Genomic DNA, 17770 nt, shown 5'->3' with positions numbered 1-17770 from the left:
CCACGTGTCCTGGTCCTGGTCCCGCCCCCTCCTCGGACAAGGAGATACGCAAGCCTCGCCCCTTCCGAACGCAGATCGTAACCCCGTCCCTCTGTGTAAACCCCGCCCACCCAGGTGTATTTGGAAGCACTAGCTTCTGTAGCGCTGCTCCTTCTGTGGGTAGCTGTGCTGAAGGATCATAAGACACAGAATTAATAGCAAAACATCACAGTGTCATGCAACCGATGCAATATTTGGAACAAACCTGGACCGCTGCTGAGTCCTTCATCTTTTAGAAGGGGTTGCAGGTTTCAGTTCATCAATATATAAATTCCAGAACTTTCGATCAGATTCCCTACAGTGTGGAAACAGGCCCTTCGGCCCAACAAGTCCACACCGACCCACTGAAGAGCAAAACACCCAGCCCCATTCCCCGTCACCTAACACTACGGGGCAATTTTGCTTGGCCAATTCACCCTAAACCGCACGTCTTTGGACTGTGGGAGGATATCCGCGCAGACGTGTGGGGGGGGGGGGGAGGGAATTGAACCCAGGGTTCTGGCGCTGTGAGGCAGCAGTCCCAACCCCAAAAAGCGGGATAGTGATGTAAGGCAGGCTTTCAGGGAGCTAGGGTGGAAGCTGAGGGGTAGAACAAAGAGTGGTTATCTCTGGTTTGTTGCCTCCTTTCCCGGGTATCTGACCCTTGTCTTTCGTGTCCTCCCCTACCCTTCCTGTTATCCCTTGATCCCAGTCTCCTTTTTGTTATTTCTTCTACTGCCTCCACCATCATTTTGGCTTTCTGCTTCTCGTCTTCCCTTTTCACAAACACTTTCTGTGCCTCACGTAACAGCTCTTCCATCTGTCTTTCACTCCATCCATCTAATTTCTGTAATTTCTTTTGTATGTCCACCCATGATTTAGTTACAAACTGGACCTTTAAGAGTCCCTGTGCTGTCTGATTATCGGGATCCATTCCCAAACACTTCCTTGTGGCCTCCTTGAGCCTTTTTAGAAATGCAGAAGTGGTTTCATCCTTCTCTTGTCGTACTTCAAAGGCCTTAACAAAGTTTTATGATCTTTAGATTAGATTACTTACAGTGTGGAACAGGCCCTTCGGCCCAACAAGTCCACACCGCCCCACCGAAGTGCAACCCACCCATACCCCTACATCTACCCCTTACCTAACACTATGGGCAATTTAGCATGGCCAATTCACCTGACCTGCACATCTTTGGACTGTGGGAGGAAACCGGAGCACCCGGAGGAAACCCACGCAGACACGGGGAGAATGTACAAACTCCACACAGTCAGTCGCCTCAGGCGGGAATTGAACCCGGGTCTCTGGCGCTGTGAGGCAGCAGTGCTAACCACTGTGCCACCGTGCCGCCTCTTTAATTCCTAATACTCCCATTTCTCATAGATCCCGCATTGACTCCCTATCTTCTCTGTCATTATTTTCCCAATGAGCGTCAACATTTGGGAATTTCTGTTCTGCTGGGGCCCCTTCTTCCCCAACTGGGTGCCTCTTTTCCCATTCCTATAAAGCCGCTCTCCTAATCATACCTCGTTCTTCCCCTGAAAATAACGTTCCTAAAATTGTCATCAGTTCTCCCCAGGTATATAAATTAGGCCCTAGGAATTGCTCTAATTGTTCGGCTAGTGCAACCGGATCCTGTATTAAACTTTTCATTTCCTTTGTAAAGACCCTAACTTCACTGCTAGTTAAGGGAGCGTTTACATCTCCGATTGTACCTTCCCCAATCGGAACCTCTCGTAAGGGACATAATTTTACATTTTCCATTATCTCTGCCCCTCCTTTACGTGTGGTGGCTCGAGTGACTCTGGGCCCCTCCCCCAGAATCTGCATCTTTTAGTTCAGAGTCCGTTCCCATTTCTGTGTCTGGACTCGGTTCTACTTCGGGAGCTGTAGGCTCATTCCGGGGAGTAGTATATGGGGGCGGCAAACACATTAAGGGATCCCATTGTGACTTCCCTTATTCATTCTTTTTCTGTTCTTTCCCTGATTCCTCGCTATTCATAGGACATAATTTTATTCCCGCGCTCACTATCCAACAAGCCGCATAATCGGACTCTTTTTGACTGTACGCTTCTTTTCGATTGACATATATATTAAGATCTTGACACAGCCAATCCTCATCGGACCCATATTTGGGCCAAAAAATACCAGGCGCCTCAATACTTTCTCTAGTCCAGACAAAACAACAATAGTTTACCATTGTCGTCTTATCTTTCCCCCGTGTCCGGGAATTGTGTTCCCAATTTCCCAACATTCTCCCCAAAGGACTGTCGGGTGAAATATATTCCCCTTTAACGTTATTTACAGATCGATCGTTACCCAGGCAACTCCCCGTGCCCCCCATTGTTGCTAATTTAATTAATCTTAACGAGGTCCGGTGTCACCTTCTTCCACACCCCCTTCAGGGTCCTGACTAGACACCTTACTCGTCCAATTAATCTGACCAACTATATGCTTTTTGAGACTTCAACTGTTCTCCATAAATCACTTTTATGTAAGGATAAAAGAGGTTAGTTAGAAACTGATAGTAAGGCAGTCATGACCTGTAAAAAGAACAGGAGTTAACATTTTATTTCGTAAACTGTAAAATCCTTAACCTGAAAAGAAATCATGTTAAAATTTCCATAGTAGAAATCAGATTCAAAACAGTCCCGGATCTCAAGCTCCAGGGAACAAAGCACAAACATTCAATCACCAACAAACAAATGTGCATTCAAACCAAATCACAAAGGATTAAACTTTCTAGTTGCCGTACAGCTCGCTCGCTCTCTCTCTCTCTCACTCTCTCACACACACACACACACACACACACACAGAGACACCGTGTCTCACAGACACTTTGAGCTTCCCACAACGATTCCTCTCGCTTTTGAATATTCTTCTGGACGTCTGGCCATAAGTTAGTTACGAAGTGCACCCTCAGTAGCCCTTCAGCTACTAACCCTTCTGACACAGGATGTTTTCCATTGACATATGCTTAATTTTGTATATCGCCAATTCCCCATACTTTTATATGTCCCGACCACCTGTCAGGCAGGAAGGAAGTGATAAGGTAAGGGAACCGTGGTTTACAACAGAAATTGCATCTCTTGTTACAAAGAAGATGGAGGCTTATGTGTTGATGAGGCAAGATGGTTCAGATGAGGCGATGGAGAGTTACAGATCAGCTAGGAAGGATTTAAAGAGACAGTTAAGAGCAAAGAGAGGACATGAGCAGTCTTTAACAAATAGAATAAAGGAGAACCCTAAAGCTTTCTATAGGAATGTGAGGAATAAAAGGATGATTAGGGTAGGAATAGGGTATGTCAAAAATAGAAGTGGGAAGTTGAGTGTGGGCCCTGTGGAGATTGGAGAGGTGTTAATGAATATCGCTCATCGGTCTTCACTCAGGAAAAGGAGAATATTGTAGAGGAGAAGAATGAGGTACGAGATATTAGACTCGAAAGGATCGAGGTTAGTTGCACACAGATGTTATCAAATTCTAGAAGGAGTGAAAGTAGACAAGTACCCTGAGCCCGATGGGATTTAACCAAGGATTCTCTGGGAAGCGAGGGAGGAGATAGCAGAGCCTTTGGCTTTGATATTTGAGTCGTCATTGTCTACAGGTTTAGTACCAGAGTGGAGGATTGCAAATGTTGTGCCCTTGTTCAAGATGGGCAGCAGAGATGACCCAGGTAATTATAGACCAGTGAGCCTGACTTCTGTTGAAGGAAAGCTTTTGGAAAGGAATATTAGAGATAGGATTTATAATCATCCAGCAAGCAACAATTTATTTTCAGATAGTCAACATGGTTTCATCAAGAGCAGATCGTGTCTCACAAACCTCATTGCGTTTTTTGAGGTGACCAAGCATGTAGATGAGGGAAGGACAGTTGACGTGGTGTACATGGACCTCAGTAAAGCCTTTGATAAGGTTTCACATGGCAGGCTGTTGGAGTAAATGCAGAGGCATGGGATCGAGAGTGATTTAGTAGTTTGGATTACAAACTGGCTTTCTGAAAGAAGGCAGCGAGTGGTGGTTTATGTAAAATATTCAGCCTGGAGTCCGGTTACTAGTGGTGTGCCACAAGGCTCTGTTTTGGGACTACTGCAGTTTGTCATTTTTATAAATGGCTTAGACACAGGCATAAGTGGATGGATTAGTAAATTTGCAGACGACACTAAAGTCGGTGGAGTACTGGACAGTTTGGAAGAATGTTACAGGTTGCAGGGGGACGGATAAACTGCAGAATTGGGCTGAGAAGTGGCAAATGGAGTTCATTGCAACTGAATGTGAGGTGATTCACTTTGGGAAGAATAACAGGAAGGCAGTGATCTTGGAGTCCATGTGTGTAGATCCCTGAAAGTTGCCACTCAGGTGGATAGTGCTGTTAAGAAGGCATACGGTGTGTTAGGTTTCATTCGTAGAGGGATTGAGTTCCGGAACCGCAATATCATGCTGCAACTATACAAAACGCTGGTGCAGCTACACTTGGAATATTGTGTATAGTTCTGGTCCCCATATTTCAGGAAGGATTTGGGAAGCATTGGAAAAGGAGCAGAGGAGATTTACCAGGTTGTTGCCTGGTCTGGAGGGAGGGTCTTATGAGGAAAGGCTGAGAGACTTGGGTCTGTTCTCATTGGAAAGAAGAAGGTTAAGAGGGGATTTGATAGAGACATATAAGATGATCAGAGGATTAGATAGGGGAGACAGTGAAAGACTTTTTCTTAGGATGGTGACGTCAGCTTCCCAAAGTGAATCACCTCACATTTAGCTGCATTGAACTCCATTTGCCACCTCTCAGCCCAATTCTGCAGTTTATCCAAGTCCCCCTGCAACCTGTACAAATTGAGGGGTGATAGATTTAAGACAGATGTCAGAGGCAAGTTCTTTATGCAGAGAATGGTAAGGGCGTGGAATGCCCTACCTGCGAAGGTAGTCAACTCTGCCACATTAGGGAGATTGAAACAATCCTTAGATAAGCGCGTGGTTGATTTTGGGATAGTGTCGGGGAACGAACTGAGAATAGTTCACAGGTCGGTGCAACATCAAGGCCGAAGGGCCTGTTCTGCGCTGTATTGTTCTATGTTCTAAACTTAGTGCAGGAGGCGGAAAGAAATGAGCAGCTTTAAAACAAAAACTTCTTGGAGCTCAAAGCTTTCAAATGAGAGTCTGAGCCCGGTGGTAAGTTCAGGTAACCTTTATTGCAACCCAACTTTGTTACAGCTTCAGATCCCCCCAGCAAAAAGGCAGAGAAAAAAGTAGTTGCTTTTTGAACAGCTCAAGGTCAAAGTGCACACCACACGTCCCCTTGTCCCACTCCCCTCGCTGTCTTTACTATTGGCCAGCACCAAGTTGTCCCTTTGTAATCGGATCCTTGGAACAGCCGTAACCCGGAGGAAGTATTGCCTCACTCAGCAATTTCAACCCATACCCTGTCTCCAAGTAAGTTTCTCCCCTCTCATTTGCCAGGAAGGGGCAGTGTAGAGTCAACCAGACTGCTGTGGGCCTGGAGTCACGTGTAGGCCAGACCGGGTAAAGGATGCAGCTGGAACGACTGAGTGAATCCTTTCCCACAATGGCGGTTCCCTTCCCTAACAAGGGAGAGAGGGAATCAGATGGGGGCTTTGTCCCCTGCACCACCCCCTCCCTCTGACATCTGTCATGTCGGGATTCAAACCTGGGACTCTCCGGAACCGGGTTGATAGTCCAATCGATATTGGCACTCGGCCGTCACTCCTTCAATCCCCCGGCGATGGCACGTGAACTCGCTGGTGCCTCCGAAGGTTGGAGGAGTCGGTGAAGCCCTTCCCGCACTGAGAGCAGTTGAATGGCTTCTCCCCGGTGTGGATCCGCTGGTGGGTCAGCAGGGTGGAGGCCTGGGTAAAGGCCTTCCCACACTCGGCAGCTGAAAGGCCTCTCGCCTGTGTGGACTCGCTGGTGGGTCTGGAGGGTGGAGGAGCGGGTGAAGCCCTTCCTGCACTGAGAGCAGGTGAACGGCCTCTCCCCTGTGTGGACACGCTGGTGCCTCAGCAGGTGGGAGGAGCAGGTGAAGCCCTTCCCACATTCGGGGCAGCTGAAGGGTCTCTCCCCCGTGTGGATCCGCTGGTGCCTCCGCAGGGTGGAGGAGTCGGTGAAGCCCTTCCCGCACTGAGAGCAGTTGAATGGCCTCTCCCCTGTATGGACCCGCTGATGGGTCAGCAGGGTGGAGGCCTGGGTAAAGGCCTTCCCACACTCGGGGCAGCTGAAGGGCCTCTCCCCCATGTGGATCCGCTGGTGGGTCAGCAGGTTGGTGTAGTAGGTGAAGCCCTTCCCGCACTGAGAGCAGATGAACGGCCTCTTCCCCGTGTGGACACGCTGGTGCCTCAGCAGGTGGGAGGAGCAGGTGAAGCCCTTCCCACATTCGCGGCAGCTGAAGGGTCTCTCCCCCGTGTGGATCCGCTGGTGCCTCCGCAGGGTGGAGGAGTCGGTGAAGCCCTTCCCGCACTGAGAGCAGGTGAACGGCCTCTCCCCTGTATGGACCCGCTGGTGGGTCAGCAGGTTGGAGGCCTGGGTAAAGGCCTTCCCACACTCGGGGCAGCTGAAGGGCCTCTCCCCCGTGTGACTGCGCCGATGGGTCTCCAGGGCAGACGGGACATGGAAACCTTTCCCACAGTCGCCACACTTCCACGGTTCCTCCACAGGGCGGGATTTCTCAGGTTTCTCCATGGCCACAGCTTCAGCTGCACACAAACACGTGTAGAGCCCTCCCTGCAGTTAAATCCCCTTTCCAGGCCGTATAACTGTTTCAGGCTCCACACACAGTGCGCTGCAACAGTGGGGTCTCTCGTCCAGTCCCACTGATGCTGAAAACAGGAACCAAAAAGCGTTGATCCCTCTCACAGAAATCACAGTTAAAAATTGTTGCGGTCCCGATGGATTTAGTGACTGTCAGACATTGACATCAAAGTGCGGACTGCAGTCGCTGGACAGTCAGTCAAACAATGTGGCGCTGGAAAAGCACAGCAGGTCAGGCATCATCCGAGGAGCATGTTGGGGAGATTTCATTGCGGTGTTTAATGTAGGGCTAGGGAGGGTGACACTTCCAGCCCTGAAATGGTTAACAACAGCCAAGCGAGCTGCTGCAGGCGATTGCATGACTGCTGGAGCTTGTAAGGGATATGCATAATGTTAATTAAATCTTGGAGCCTGTAAATACCAGCCAGTATCAATTGCCCCATCGAAACTTGGGATTAATAAAGAAACTGATCGGAATCTGTAACTGTTAGACAAGTGTGAATTGCTCTATCGGAACCTGTAACTAGTGAGTGTGAATGGCTCTATTTAAGTCTAAAGTTGATAAGTGTAATTGACAATTTAGTTAAACTAAAACTATTGAAAATGGCTAGCCTGTCAGACGCATAGTAATTCCTTGACACAATGGACTATTGAATACGGGATCGGAACCGCTCCCAGGGATGGTTGAGCCATTGTCAAGCACAGCAGGAGCTGGACAGGCACTTCGATGCGGCCAATAGGAGGACGGATCCCCAGCGCGCGCAGATGAATGGACCAATGGGGAAGGCGAACTGACCGGGGACTCCAGGCAGCGCGAAGTATAATTGTGTCAACTTTGAACGGGAAGGGGGAACGCCTTCTCCAACGAATGCATGCTTGTAGATTCGTTGTATCAGTTAAGATTCTGTGAATAAACTGCTGTCTGCGTCTAATCATAGTTGCCAGTGTGAGTCTCTCCTTCCGAAAGAACACGCAAAGACGGGACCCCGCAGGTCCGTCTTAACAAGCAGGAGAGTCAATGTTTCGGGCATAAGCCCTTCATCTGTTGATTTTGAAACTTCAGTCTTCAGATTTTCAAATACTCTGCAAAAAGAGATTACAAAAGTCATCACTATCAGTGCAGGGTAGAAATTCAGAACAAGCAATTCTACTTTCTGTGGAATATTCTTTTGTTGTTCCACAAAATTGAAAGCACCATCCCACTCTCTCTCCCGCTCTGTTCTCCTGAAGGTGCTGATTCAGGATCTTACAGAGGCAGAAAAAGCAAAAACATCAAGACTGACATCCCTCTGAATTTTGGATACCTCCACCTGAAAGTTAATATCTTTCACAACACTGGGATCCTGCTGAGAGTGAGCAGGTCTGATATTGGGAAGCAAAAAAAAAAGTCAATTCAGGGTGAACCTGCAATGCAGCTTCTTGAGGAAGGACGAGACACAAAATGGTTAATGACCCCAGGAAGGTGGGAACAAAATGAGACATCAAGGCATGAACACTGACACACTTCAGTCAAACTCTTCTGCTTCCCAGTCAGGGCAAAACATGCTCTGAAAGTCCAGTCTTCACAGCCACACTTCTGCTTCCACTGAAGACAATTAGAGTCACACAGCACGGAAACAGACCCTTTGGCCCAACCTGCCCAGATATCCTAAATTAATCTAGTCACGTGTGCCATCACTTGGCCACTATATGGGCTGGGTGCTGGCAGCTGGGACTAAATTGGGTTGGCTATCTTGTCAGCAAGGACGAGTTGGACCGAAGGGTCCGTTTCTGTGCTGTACATCTCTATGACTCCAGTTTACTATCACTTGACCTCGACCCATCTGAACCCTTCATATTCAGATGCCTGTCCAGGAGCATTTTAACTTGTCATCGCACCAGCACCCACCACTTCCTCTGGCAGCTCACGCCATCGCTCAAGCGACTCCACATTGAAAGCGTCTGGTCTGGTGCACCAGATGACATCAGGATAATCTCAGATCATTCCAGATCGCATCGATACTCAGTCAGTGGCTTTCCCGATCAGGATGTTGTACGTGATCAAACAGGTCAGTGGGTAAGCGATCCCCCACCTCTTAGTTCAAGTATCTCTACGAGAACTCCCTTGCTGGAGGGTCCCTTGGAGACACTTCAACTGGACTTCATTGAGTTGTAGAAATGAGTTGAGTTGCGATAAACATGTTTAGCTTATTGTTGATGTCTTTTCGAAGTGGATTGAAGCCTACCCTCCTCCTAACGCTACTGCTGAGACTGTGGTGAAGATTTTGTTTAGCTCGGACAATGGACCACACTTTGTAGGTAATATTAACGGAGAACTGTGTTCCCAGCTTTGTATTTGTCAGCAACTGCATGGTGCTTATCATCCTCAGGCGGCCGGCCTTATTCAATGTTTTAACCAGACTCAAGACTAATCTTGCCAAGTTAATGGCCGGGTCTGGCCTCTCCTGGTTATGCTAATCCCTGTGGCCTTATTCCAGATGCGATCCATGTCTGTGGGCAAGACACGACTGTCTCCAGCTGACAGTCTCTCTGGTCACCGCCTCCGTACCTCTTGGAACGATTCGACTCCCTTCTGAGTCCACTTCCACCACATGACCGAAGCAATGATTGGTTATGTTCTTGCTCTAACTAGTGTTATGCGTGCCTTTCACTCCCAGGAGCGTGCGGCCTACAGCGATGTTCCCTCCCTTTCAGCCTCGTCACGGGTAGAGCCTGGTTCATTGGTGCTCGTCAAGAACTGGACTGGCAAAGGTCTCCAACCTCTTTGAATGGCCCCTTCCAGGTTTTACTTCCCATCCCGACGGCGGTCACAGTCGCTGGGCGCTCAGCTTGGGTCCAACTGCACCATTGTCAATTGATTGACCGCACCAATCAAAAGGGGGGAAGAGGAGGAGAGAATCCTGGAATCCCAACAAAAGGAGTGACTCTGTCCATTTGGGTTTTTGAATCTTGCTGTTGTTCTAATGTTAATCTTATTACAGATACTTGAACCAAGAAGAGGGACTTGTGGGGGATCGCCTATCTCCTCACCTTTCTGATCACGTACAACATCCTGATGGGGAAAGCCACTAAGTATGGATGCGACCAGGAATGATCAGAGATTATCCACCACCCATGCTGAGGAGATGTCATCCAGTGCACCGGACCAGACGCCTTTGACGTGTGGAACGTGATGAAGATTGATTATTGCAATGGACTCTTACATCAGAAAGACCAGATGGTCCATCTGGACAGTAGAAATCAGTGGGAGTTACCATGTCATTACCATGTCTGTTTGATTTTACCTGCAGACGCAAGCCTAGTGAGGATAAAAATGATCAACCCCATTATTATGGTAAATATTTTAAGGACGCCCAGGAACACCATCCATTTTTGCAGGACAGACTGACTCGGGAAAAGGGAAGCCTGATAGGGGAAACTCTCAATCCACAAACAACTTATTTTTACAGGCCCACAGAACGCTCTTCACCCCAGAGGCAGTAGCATGTTACTCCTCTCTAGCGGGAGATGACTTACTTGTCCCGTCCCCAGTCCCCGATTCCAATCTATTCATCAGACTTCCTACTGCTGACCCTGCGAAGAGAAATATCACTTTCCAATACCTCCGGTCTGTGTATACAAACAGCTGGTGTAACACTGGCTGGGGTACAGCAGGCCTTATGCGGCACATGGACCTGGAACGGAACCCTTCCCTTGTGCATTTATAGGCCTTTTCTCTTTTCAGAACCTGATACTGTCACCAAGACCATGTACAACAGAGTTAAAGGAGAGCCCAATGGGAACAGCATTCTGAGGACCATTGTCTCCCATACAGTGCGAGTGCTCGAGTCACTTGGCCCATTTTTTACAGCTCTCAAGCAACTCCTCTTGCAAAACGTTGACCCTTTACTCCTGTAGACCTGACCAGACCCCCTGCTGGAACATTTCAGTAACCGATTTTGACAAACTCTCCCTAATATACACCAAACCAGACTATTATTTCTTCAGCTAAGGTAAAGCTACCACTTTCCTTGTCCTGGATGGCAAAGATGTCCCTCATAAGGTCACTATCCCACAACAGTACCTTGTCCTGGCCAGTGGACAAGTCGATGGAACCTCCATCTGAGGAGGATGCAGCGGTCGGTTTCAGCCAACCTTGCTCCAACTGGAAGGATCCCAAGGGACTGGGTGACAATACAGGACACCCGATAGGCTGGGGAATCCAGAGTACCCTGGGGTTGGAAGGATCGGCAGGGGTGACAAGTCAACAGAACCGCAATTCTCTCTTTTGCGGCCTGACCATTTGAGGAAATAAGACTAAAGAGGCTCTGGAACAGAGTAAACTGGGATTATCAGACCTGTGTCTTTACTCTGTGCAGAATCGGTATGCCTTAGACTATATACTCCCCCAGGAGGGTGAGGTCTGCACCATTGTCCAAGATAAATGCACTATGGGCATTCCCAATCTGACTGGCAATATTACTAAGATACAAGAAGAGATCCAGGCATTCCTTGACAGAATGACTGAAGGGACCAGTTGGGGAAACTGCAGGTCGGGCTGATGGTACAATTGGCTTATCAATTTAGCTATGTCTGTTTGTCGGTATTGGTATTGTTAGGTATTTAATTGCTAGGCTTATGAGGTCCCTTAGTGATATAGATTTGCCCCAGAAGATGCTCCTTTTGCGATCCGATAGCTCACCCACACGTGTCAATAGTGATGATAAATATGACCAGATGAGCTGCGAAGATGGTGGTGCCGCTCTACAGGATGTTGATGGCTGGACCACCTTGAAGGGCATTTGTTTGGATTAGCCTTTTCTTTCAGTGATCGTGGTGCAATCAAAGGGAGGCATGAGGGTGTGGGCATCTGGGTGAGAAAGTCTATAGCCTTAAAACTTGTCTTTAAACATTCAGACTAAAATGTAATGCTGAATTATTGAATACATTTATTGCACTAGAAAATAAACAGGCAGGAAGGCTCAGAAAGAGGAGAGAACTTAAAGATAGAGACACCTAGGCTCACCAAGTGATAACAGGATGCTGTAAGGCAATTATGAACATTTGCCTCAGCATCGGTGAATCTATGTGAACAAGACCCCAAGTGATAACATTCACAGCCGTTCCCTTGTGAAATGAATGATAGTCTTTGAATCTGACCCTGAAACAAGACTCGGTACTATCCATAGCTTTGTAATTAATGGGTGGAGCTTGTCCATTGTGGGCGGCACGGTGGCACAGTGGTTAGCACTGCTGCCTCGCAGCGCCAGAGACCCGGGTTCAATTCCCGACTCAGGCGACTGACTGTGTGGAGTTTGCACGTTCTCCCCGTGTCTGCGTGGGTTTCCTCCGGGGGCTCCGGTTTCCTCCCACAGTCCAAAGATGTGCAAGTCAGGTGAATTGGCCATGCTAAATTGCCCGTAGTGTTAGGGGTAAATGTAGGGGTATGGGTGGGTTACGCTTCGGCGGGTCGGTGTGGACTTGTTGGGCCGAAGGGCCTGTTTCCACACTGTAAGTAATCTAATCTAATCATTGTAATGGATTCTTACTACCCCTTGCAAGGGGGCATTCACAAAATAATTCTTTGCTGTCTTGAGATTTCAAAAGGACACGAGAGAGAGAGAGACCATTTTATTGCTGAGGCTGTTGAATCCCGTAGAGAATTAACTTAGTGCTTATCTGCTATGGATTGAATTGAATTGCATTTTGGGACTTTATGATGAGAGATTTTTATTCCAGGTTTCCAAAGAGTATGATCTCCAGGACAAACCAAGAGAGAGGCTTTACAGGTCTGAGTTCTCAAAGGATTCCCTGGGCCACCTCAAATCTCCACTTTAACATGGGAGGTAGGACAAAATGGCTTCTGCTTGGCTAACTCGGTGGGACTGAGTCAGGCAGATACCCACGACTCAGAACAAACAAGAAACCACAGACTGATGTCAATCCAGTGAAAAAAACTGCAAATGTGAACCTAACCATCAATCGCAGAAGTAACGGTTTAATCCTAACCGCCAGACAGGACAAATATGATTCCAAGAACAGGTTGTCTACAAGAAATTATGATAGATTAAATTAGATTCCCTACAGTTTGGAAACAGGCCCTTCGGCCCAACCAGTCCACACTGACCCTCCGAAGAGTAACCCACCCAGAACCATTTTCCCTCTGACTAATGTACCTAACACTACGGGCAATTTAGCATGGCCAATCCACCTGACCTGCACATCTTTGGACTGTGGGAGGAAACCGGATCACCCGGAGGAAACCCACGCAGACACGGGGAGAATGTGCAAACTCCACACAGACGGTCACTCAAGGCTGGAATCGAACCTGGGACCCTGGTGCTGAGAGGCAGCAGTGCTAACCACTGAGCCACCGTGCCGCCCTAGGCTAAGTCAAAAATGCATGAGGACCTTGCGGGATCTGACTGGTTGTTACTATGTGATCATGCTCAATGTCTGACTCTAAACAATGTACATAAGTTCTATCCAAACTCTGTATAATTTGGTGGATTCTTTTGGCACACTAGAAGTACTCATCGGTGGCCCAGTGGTTAGCACTGCTGCCTCACAGCACCACGGTCCAAGGTTCAATTCCAGCCTTGGGGGGCTGTGTGGAGTTTGCACATTCTCCCCATGTCTGCTTGGGTTTCCTCCCACAATCCAAAGATGTGCAGGTTTGGTGAATTGACCATGCTAAACTGCCCATAATGTTAGGTGCATTGGTTAGAGGGAGATGGGTCTGGGTGGGCTACTCTTCAGAGGGTCGGTGTGGACTGGTTGGGCCGAAGGGCCTGTTTCCACATTGTTGGGAATCTAATCTAATCTAATCTAATCCTTCTGGGCTGATCAGAGTCTACCGTCCGGGCCATATCAAAGAATAAACCATTGCTTGTATGATTGACAAAGTCACTTCCAGGTGTGTTTATTGACCAATCCCAGAAATCCGAAGATCCAGACAGCAGTCCAGATCAGAACAACCAGATAGGAAATGGTTAATGTCCCCAGGATGTGGGGAGCAAAATAAGACACCAAGGCGTTAACACCAACATCAGGGAAAAACTGAACAGACGTGACAAACATTCGTGGCAAGCCAGAATCACAGAAACAGTCCCTTCAGTCCATGCTGACCAGATATCCTAAATCAATCTAGTCCCATTTGCCAGCACTTGGTCCATGTCCCTCTAAATGTTTCCCAACATATACCCATCCAGATACCTTTTAAAGGTTGTAATTGTACCAGGAGCCACTACTTCCTCTGGCAGCTCATTCTTTACACACACCACCCTCTGTGTACAGGAGTTGCCCCTTAGGTTTCTTTTAAATCTCACCCTAAACCTATGAGCAATCCCAGATCAAAGATCTTGTCTGTTTACCCTCGCCATGCCCCACATTATTAATACAAGGTTGTAGGGTCACCCCTGTGGGATATAGGTAAAGCAGTGTTACTTCTGCAACCATAATTGCTTCTGCGAGGTAAATGAACTAATGCCAGGGTATAATTGTTTCAGCCAAGAGTGGAGTTAACAAGAATGAAAGCAATGTGAAGGAAATATATCATTGCGTTTGTATTAGCTAAAATGTGCATACATGAAATGGTCCTGCAAACAATGGAAAATGTTACAGACAAACAGATAAGGTGCTGTGAGGGGAGGGGGTGTAGATTAAGCTAGATATGCTCGTATAAACAGTTATAAGCATCTGTTTCCTGCTTCTGCAAAAACAAAAAAAAAGCCACAATCAGGGAGGTCAGAAGGCTCAGTGTCGGCGAAAAATGTGAGGAAACGTTGCTTTCGCAAACGAGGAAGCAGCTGGCGGTGAAAGAGGATATACGCTAACACTTTGTTCACGCACAAGGCTGAATAAGGCAAGAAATAGACAAGAGTAATGGACGCCACCGGGAAAGAATGGAGAGACAAACCGATCTTTTGAGGATAAGCTTGGAACATCGGGGGGTGGTGAAGGAGGAATGTGAATGAGGGAAAGAAGCTGAATGTGCTGGAGCAAGGTGGAGGAAGGACAGAGGATGTAAAACCGGTTTGAAGCTGCAATGAGGAATATTGCATGTGCTGTACTTGTACCTGAGGCAGTTACTGGTGGGAATCGGGTGCATTTTAAACATCAAAACAGGAGATATCCAGCCCTCCCCCTTCCCAATCTCTATCCTTCAGTCCCTCCTCACCCGGGTAACTAAGACACATACCTGAGTTTGCGGAGGCTGCTCCCTCCCTGCATTTACTCCAGTTGCTACAAGTGACCAATTTCTCCTCCTCCCATCTCTGCCTCCCTCCCAGGATGAAGTGTCGGCCAGAGGGCGGGAGATTCACTTTGAAACTGACAGGGCCACTTCCGCCTTGTGACGTCACAACGGAACTAGGGGCGGGGCGGGGAAAAGTGACGGTTGAGGGGGCGGGGCCATGGCCAACAGCGGGTCGCCGCACCGCGCATGCGCTGCGCCTGCAGCAGACCAGGACCGGAACACACTTTCCAAAAAAACCCCTCCCTTCAGAGAATCCCCACAGTGTGGAAGCAGGACACTCGGCCTCACCGACCCTCAAAGGTCACCGACCCACACCCATTCCCCTGCATTTAACCCTGAGTAATGCACCTTATCTGCACATTATGCCTAATTTAGCATGGCCAATCCACCCTAACCTGCACATCCCTGTGTACTATGGGTATTACAGCATGGCCAATCCACTTTAGATTAGAGTGGTACTGGAAAAGCACAGCAGTTCAGGCAGCATCCGAGGAGCAGGAAAATTGACGTTTTGCACAAAAGCCCTTGGGAATAGAGGCAGAGTGCCTGCAGGGTGGAGAGATAAATGAGAGGGGCGCGGGAGTGGGGGTGGGGATTGATAGAGATAAATTTCAGGTTGTCAGTTGTATATTGATTTTAATGAATACTTTGAAGCTGAGAAATTACTTGTAGCTGACCACAAAAAAAGGGCAGCAGGGGCATTTCGCAATAAGCTCAGTTTGTAGGTCTGCTTTTTGGACTATCAAGATAGTAAAGGATGATCTCAGAAGTCAGACGGTTCGATAAGATAAGGGGAACTGGACAAAGTAACAGGAAGGCTGTAACGAACAAGGACAGCCAAATAAGGCAGATTTAAAGAAAAACAAGCGCGGTAATTAATAAGTATGATAGGCTTAGGCTTGGGTGCAGGGAATTACCAAATGAAGGAATAACGGGTGCAAGTAATAACCAAATAAAGGGATAGAATGAAATAGACAATCATAATAGATTTATTGCTCAGTGTAGGGGTGTCGAGAGAGCCCTCAAAAGTATAAAAAGCTCTGTATTTTACTGTCGGGTATGTCTCTCTTCATGCAGCCACCCATCTTGCAAGATGTTTGAATAAATGTGCTGCTTCAGAACTCTGACTCGGACTGAAAATTATTGATTAAGTGGGGTTCGTTTCTCACAGCACTATGGGTAATTCAACATGGCCAATCCACCACAACCTGCACATCCCTGGGCACTATGGGTAATTCAACATGGCCAATCCACCACAACCTGCACATCCCTGGGCACTATGGGTAATTCAACATGGCCAATCCACCACAACCTGCACATCCCTGGGCACTATGGGTAATTCAACATGGCCAATCCACTTTTGTTAGAGTGGTGCTGGAAAAGCACAGCAGTTCAGACAGCATCCGAGGAGCAGGAAAATCGACGTTTCAGGCAAAAGCCCTTCATCAGGAATAGAGCCTGCAGGGTGGAGAGATAAATGAGAGGAGGGTGAGGGTGGAGGGTGGAGGGTGAGGGTGAGGGGAAAGTACCATAGAATACAATAGGTGGGGGTGGTGAGGGTGGGGAGAAAGTACCATAGAATACAATAGGTGAGGGTGGGTGTGGGGAGAAAGTACCATAGAATACAATAGGTGAATGGGGGTGGGGATTGAGGGGATAGGTCAGGAAGGAGGGTGGGGGAAGGTAGCAAAGAGTACAATGGGTGAATAGGGGTGGGGATGAAGGTGATCCGGAATCCGTGTAGGATGAGTTGGTTACAGAGGCAGGCACCAAGGAAACAAACGTGGCTGTGGTAGCGAGTCTGTTTCAGGACATGGTTGAAGAGCTTCAGGGCAGAGGAAATGCAGTGGGAGAGGGATTCCTTGAGATTCTTGTAGAGAGAGGAGGAAAACTTCTTCAAGGCAGGCATTCTTGCAAGAGGATTCACAGTAGGGTTAAAATCAACTAGGTAAAAACAAGGACTGCAGATGCTAGAAACCAGATTCTAGAATCACACAACTCCAGATTGTAGTCCAACAGGCTTCTTTGGAAGCAGGAGCTGTTGGAGTGCTGCCTCTTCATCAGGTGGTTGTGGAGGATAAGATCTTAAGACACAATTTAGAGCAAAACAGTCCAGTGTCCTGCCACTGAAATGGTATATTGAACAAACCTGGATTGTTAAGTCTTCCACCTTTTCAAATAGGTTACAGGTCTCATTACAATGTCAATCACAGAACATCTTGTTGTCACCTTGAGATAACAAGGTTCTATAGCAAAAGCTCACATCTCAGCTCAGACAATGCATTAAAGGTGTGAGGTCAGAGTCTGCCTGTATCCCAATCTTGAGTCAGACTGGTTCTGTTTCCAAAGTCGAATTTACAAACTATTACATGTATTGACTGCCTGCAGATTTTTCCTTAAAAAAAAATGCACATAGAATGTATCTGCAAATATACATCGCCAATTTATTTCTAATTTTGTTTCATTTTTCTTGTTTAATTCCCTTCGATGATGTGGGAGAATTGTTAGATTTGGGTCAGCCATTTGGTCACATATTAAAGCCTAGAAACCATTTTGAATGTCAGCTTAGTGCCTGCTTGCTAAAGCTTGTGTTTCCCAGGCTCAGCGGAGACGGTTGGCCTTGCAGCTGTACTGCTTCCTGATAAACAAATTCTTTCCTGACATGGGGCTTTATTTCCATCCCCCACAGTTGGCGAGTCCTGCCAGGTCACCGGCCGATATCCTTTGAGAGATGAAATATAGAGGGTAGTTGCTGCTTTTG

At 47.6% G+C, this 17770-nt stretch overlaps 3 protein-coding genes across 3 annotated transcripts in view; 1 reads left to right on the top strand and 2 right to left on the bottom strand.

Annotated features, from left to right (window-relative positions):
• Positions 1–6704, bottom strand: part of LOC148144971 (uncharacterized) — a 43237-nt gene extending 36533 nt beyond the window's left edge. The window contains 2 exon segments of the mRNA XM_087975649.1: positions 5759–5900; positions 5902–6704. Coding sequence (XP_087831775.1) covers positions 5759–5900; positions 5902–6704 — 945 coding nt within the window.
• LOC148144968 (uncharacterized) overlaps positions 1–17770 on the bottom strand; it is a 293614-nt gene that overhangs the window by 207888 nt on the left and 67956 nt on the right. The window lies entirely within an intron of this gene.
• LOC148144970 (uncharacterized) overlaps positions 1–17770 on the top strand; it is a 219692-nt gene that overhangs the window by 153161 nt on the left and 48761 nt on the right. The window lies entirely within an intron of this gene.

This window comes from Chiloscyllium plagiosum, unplaced genomic scaffold (assembly GCF_037043375.1).
Source record: "Chiloscyllium plagiosum isolate Xiang-an unplaced genomic scaffold, Cpla_swu_hap1 HiC_scaffold_27, whole genome shotgun sequence".
NCBI classification, from domain to species: domain Eukaryota; kingdom Metazoa; phylum Chordata; class Chondrichthyes; order Orectolobiformes; family Hemiscylliidae; genus Chiloscyllium; species Chiloscyllium plagiosum.
This window is presented reverse-complemented; position numbering and strand designations above follow the sequence as displayed.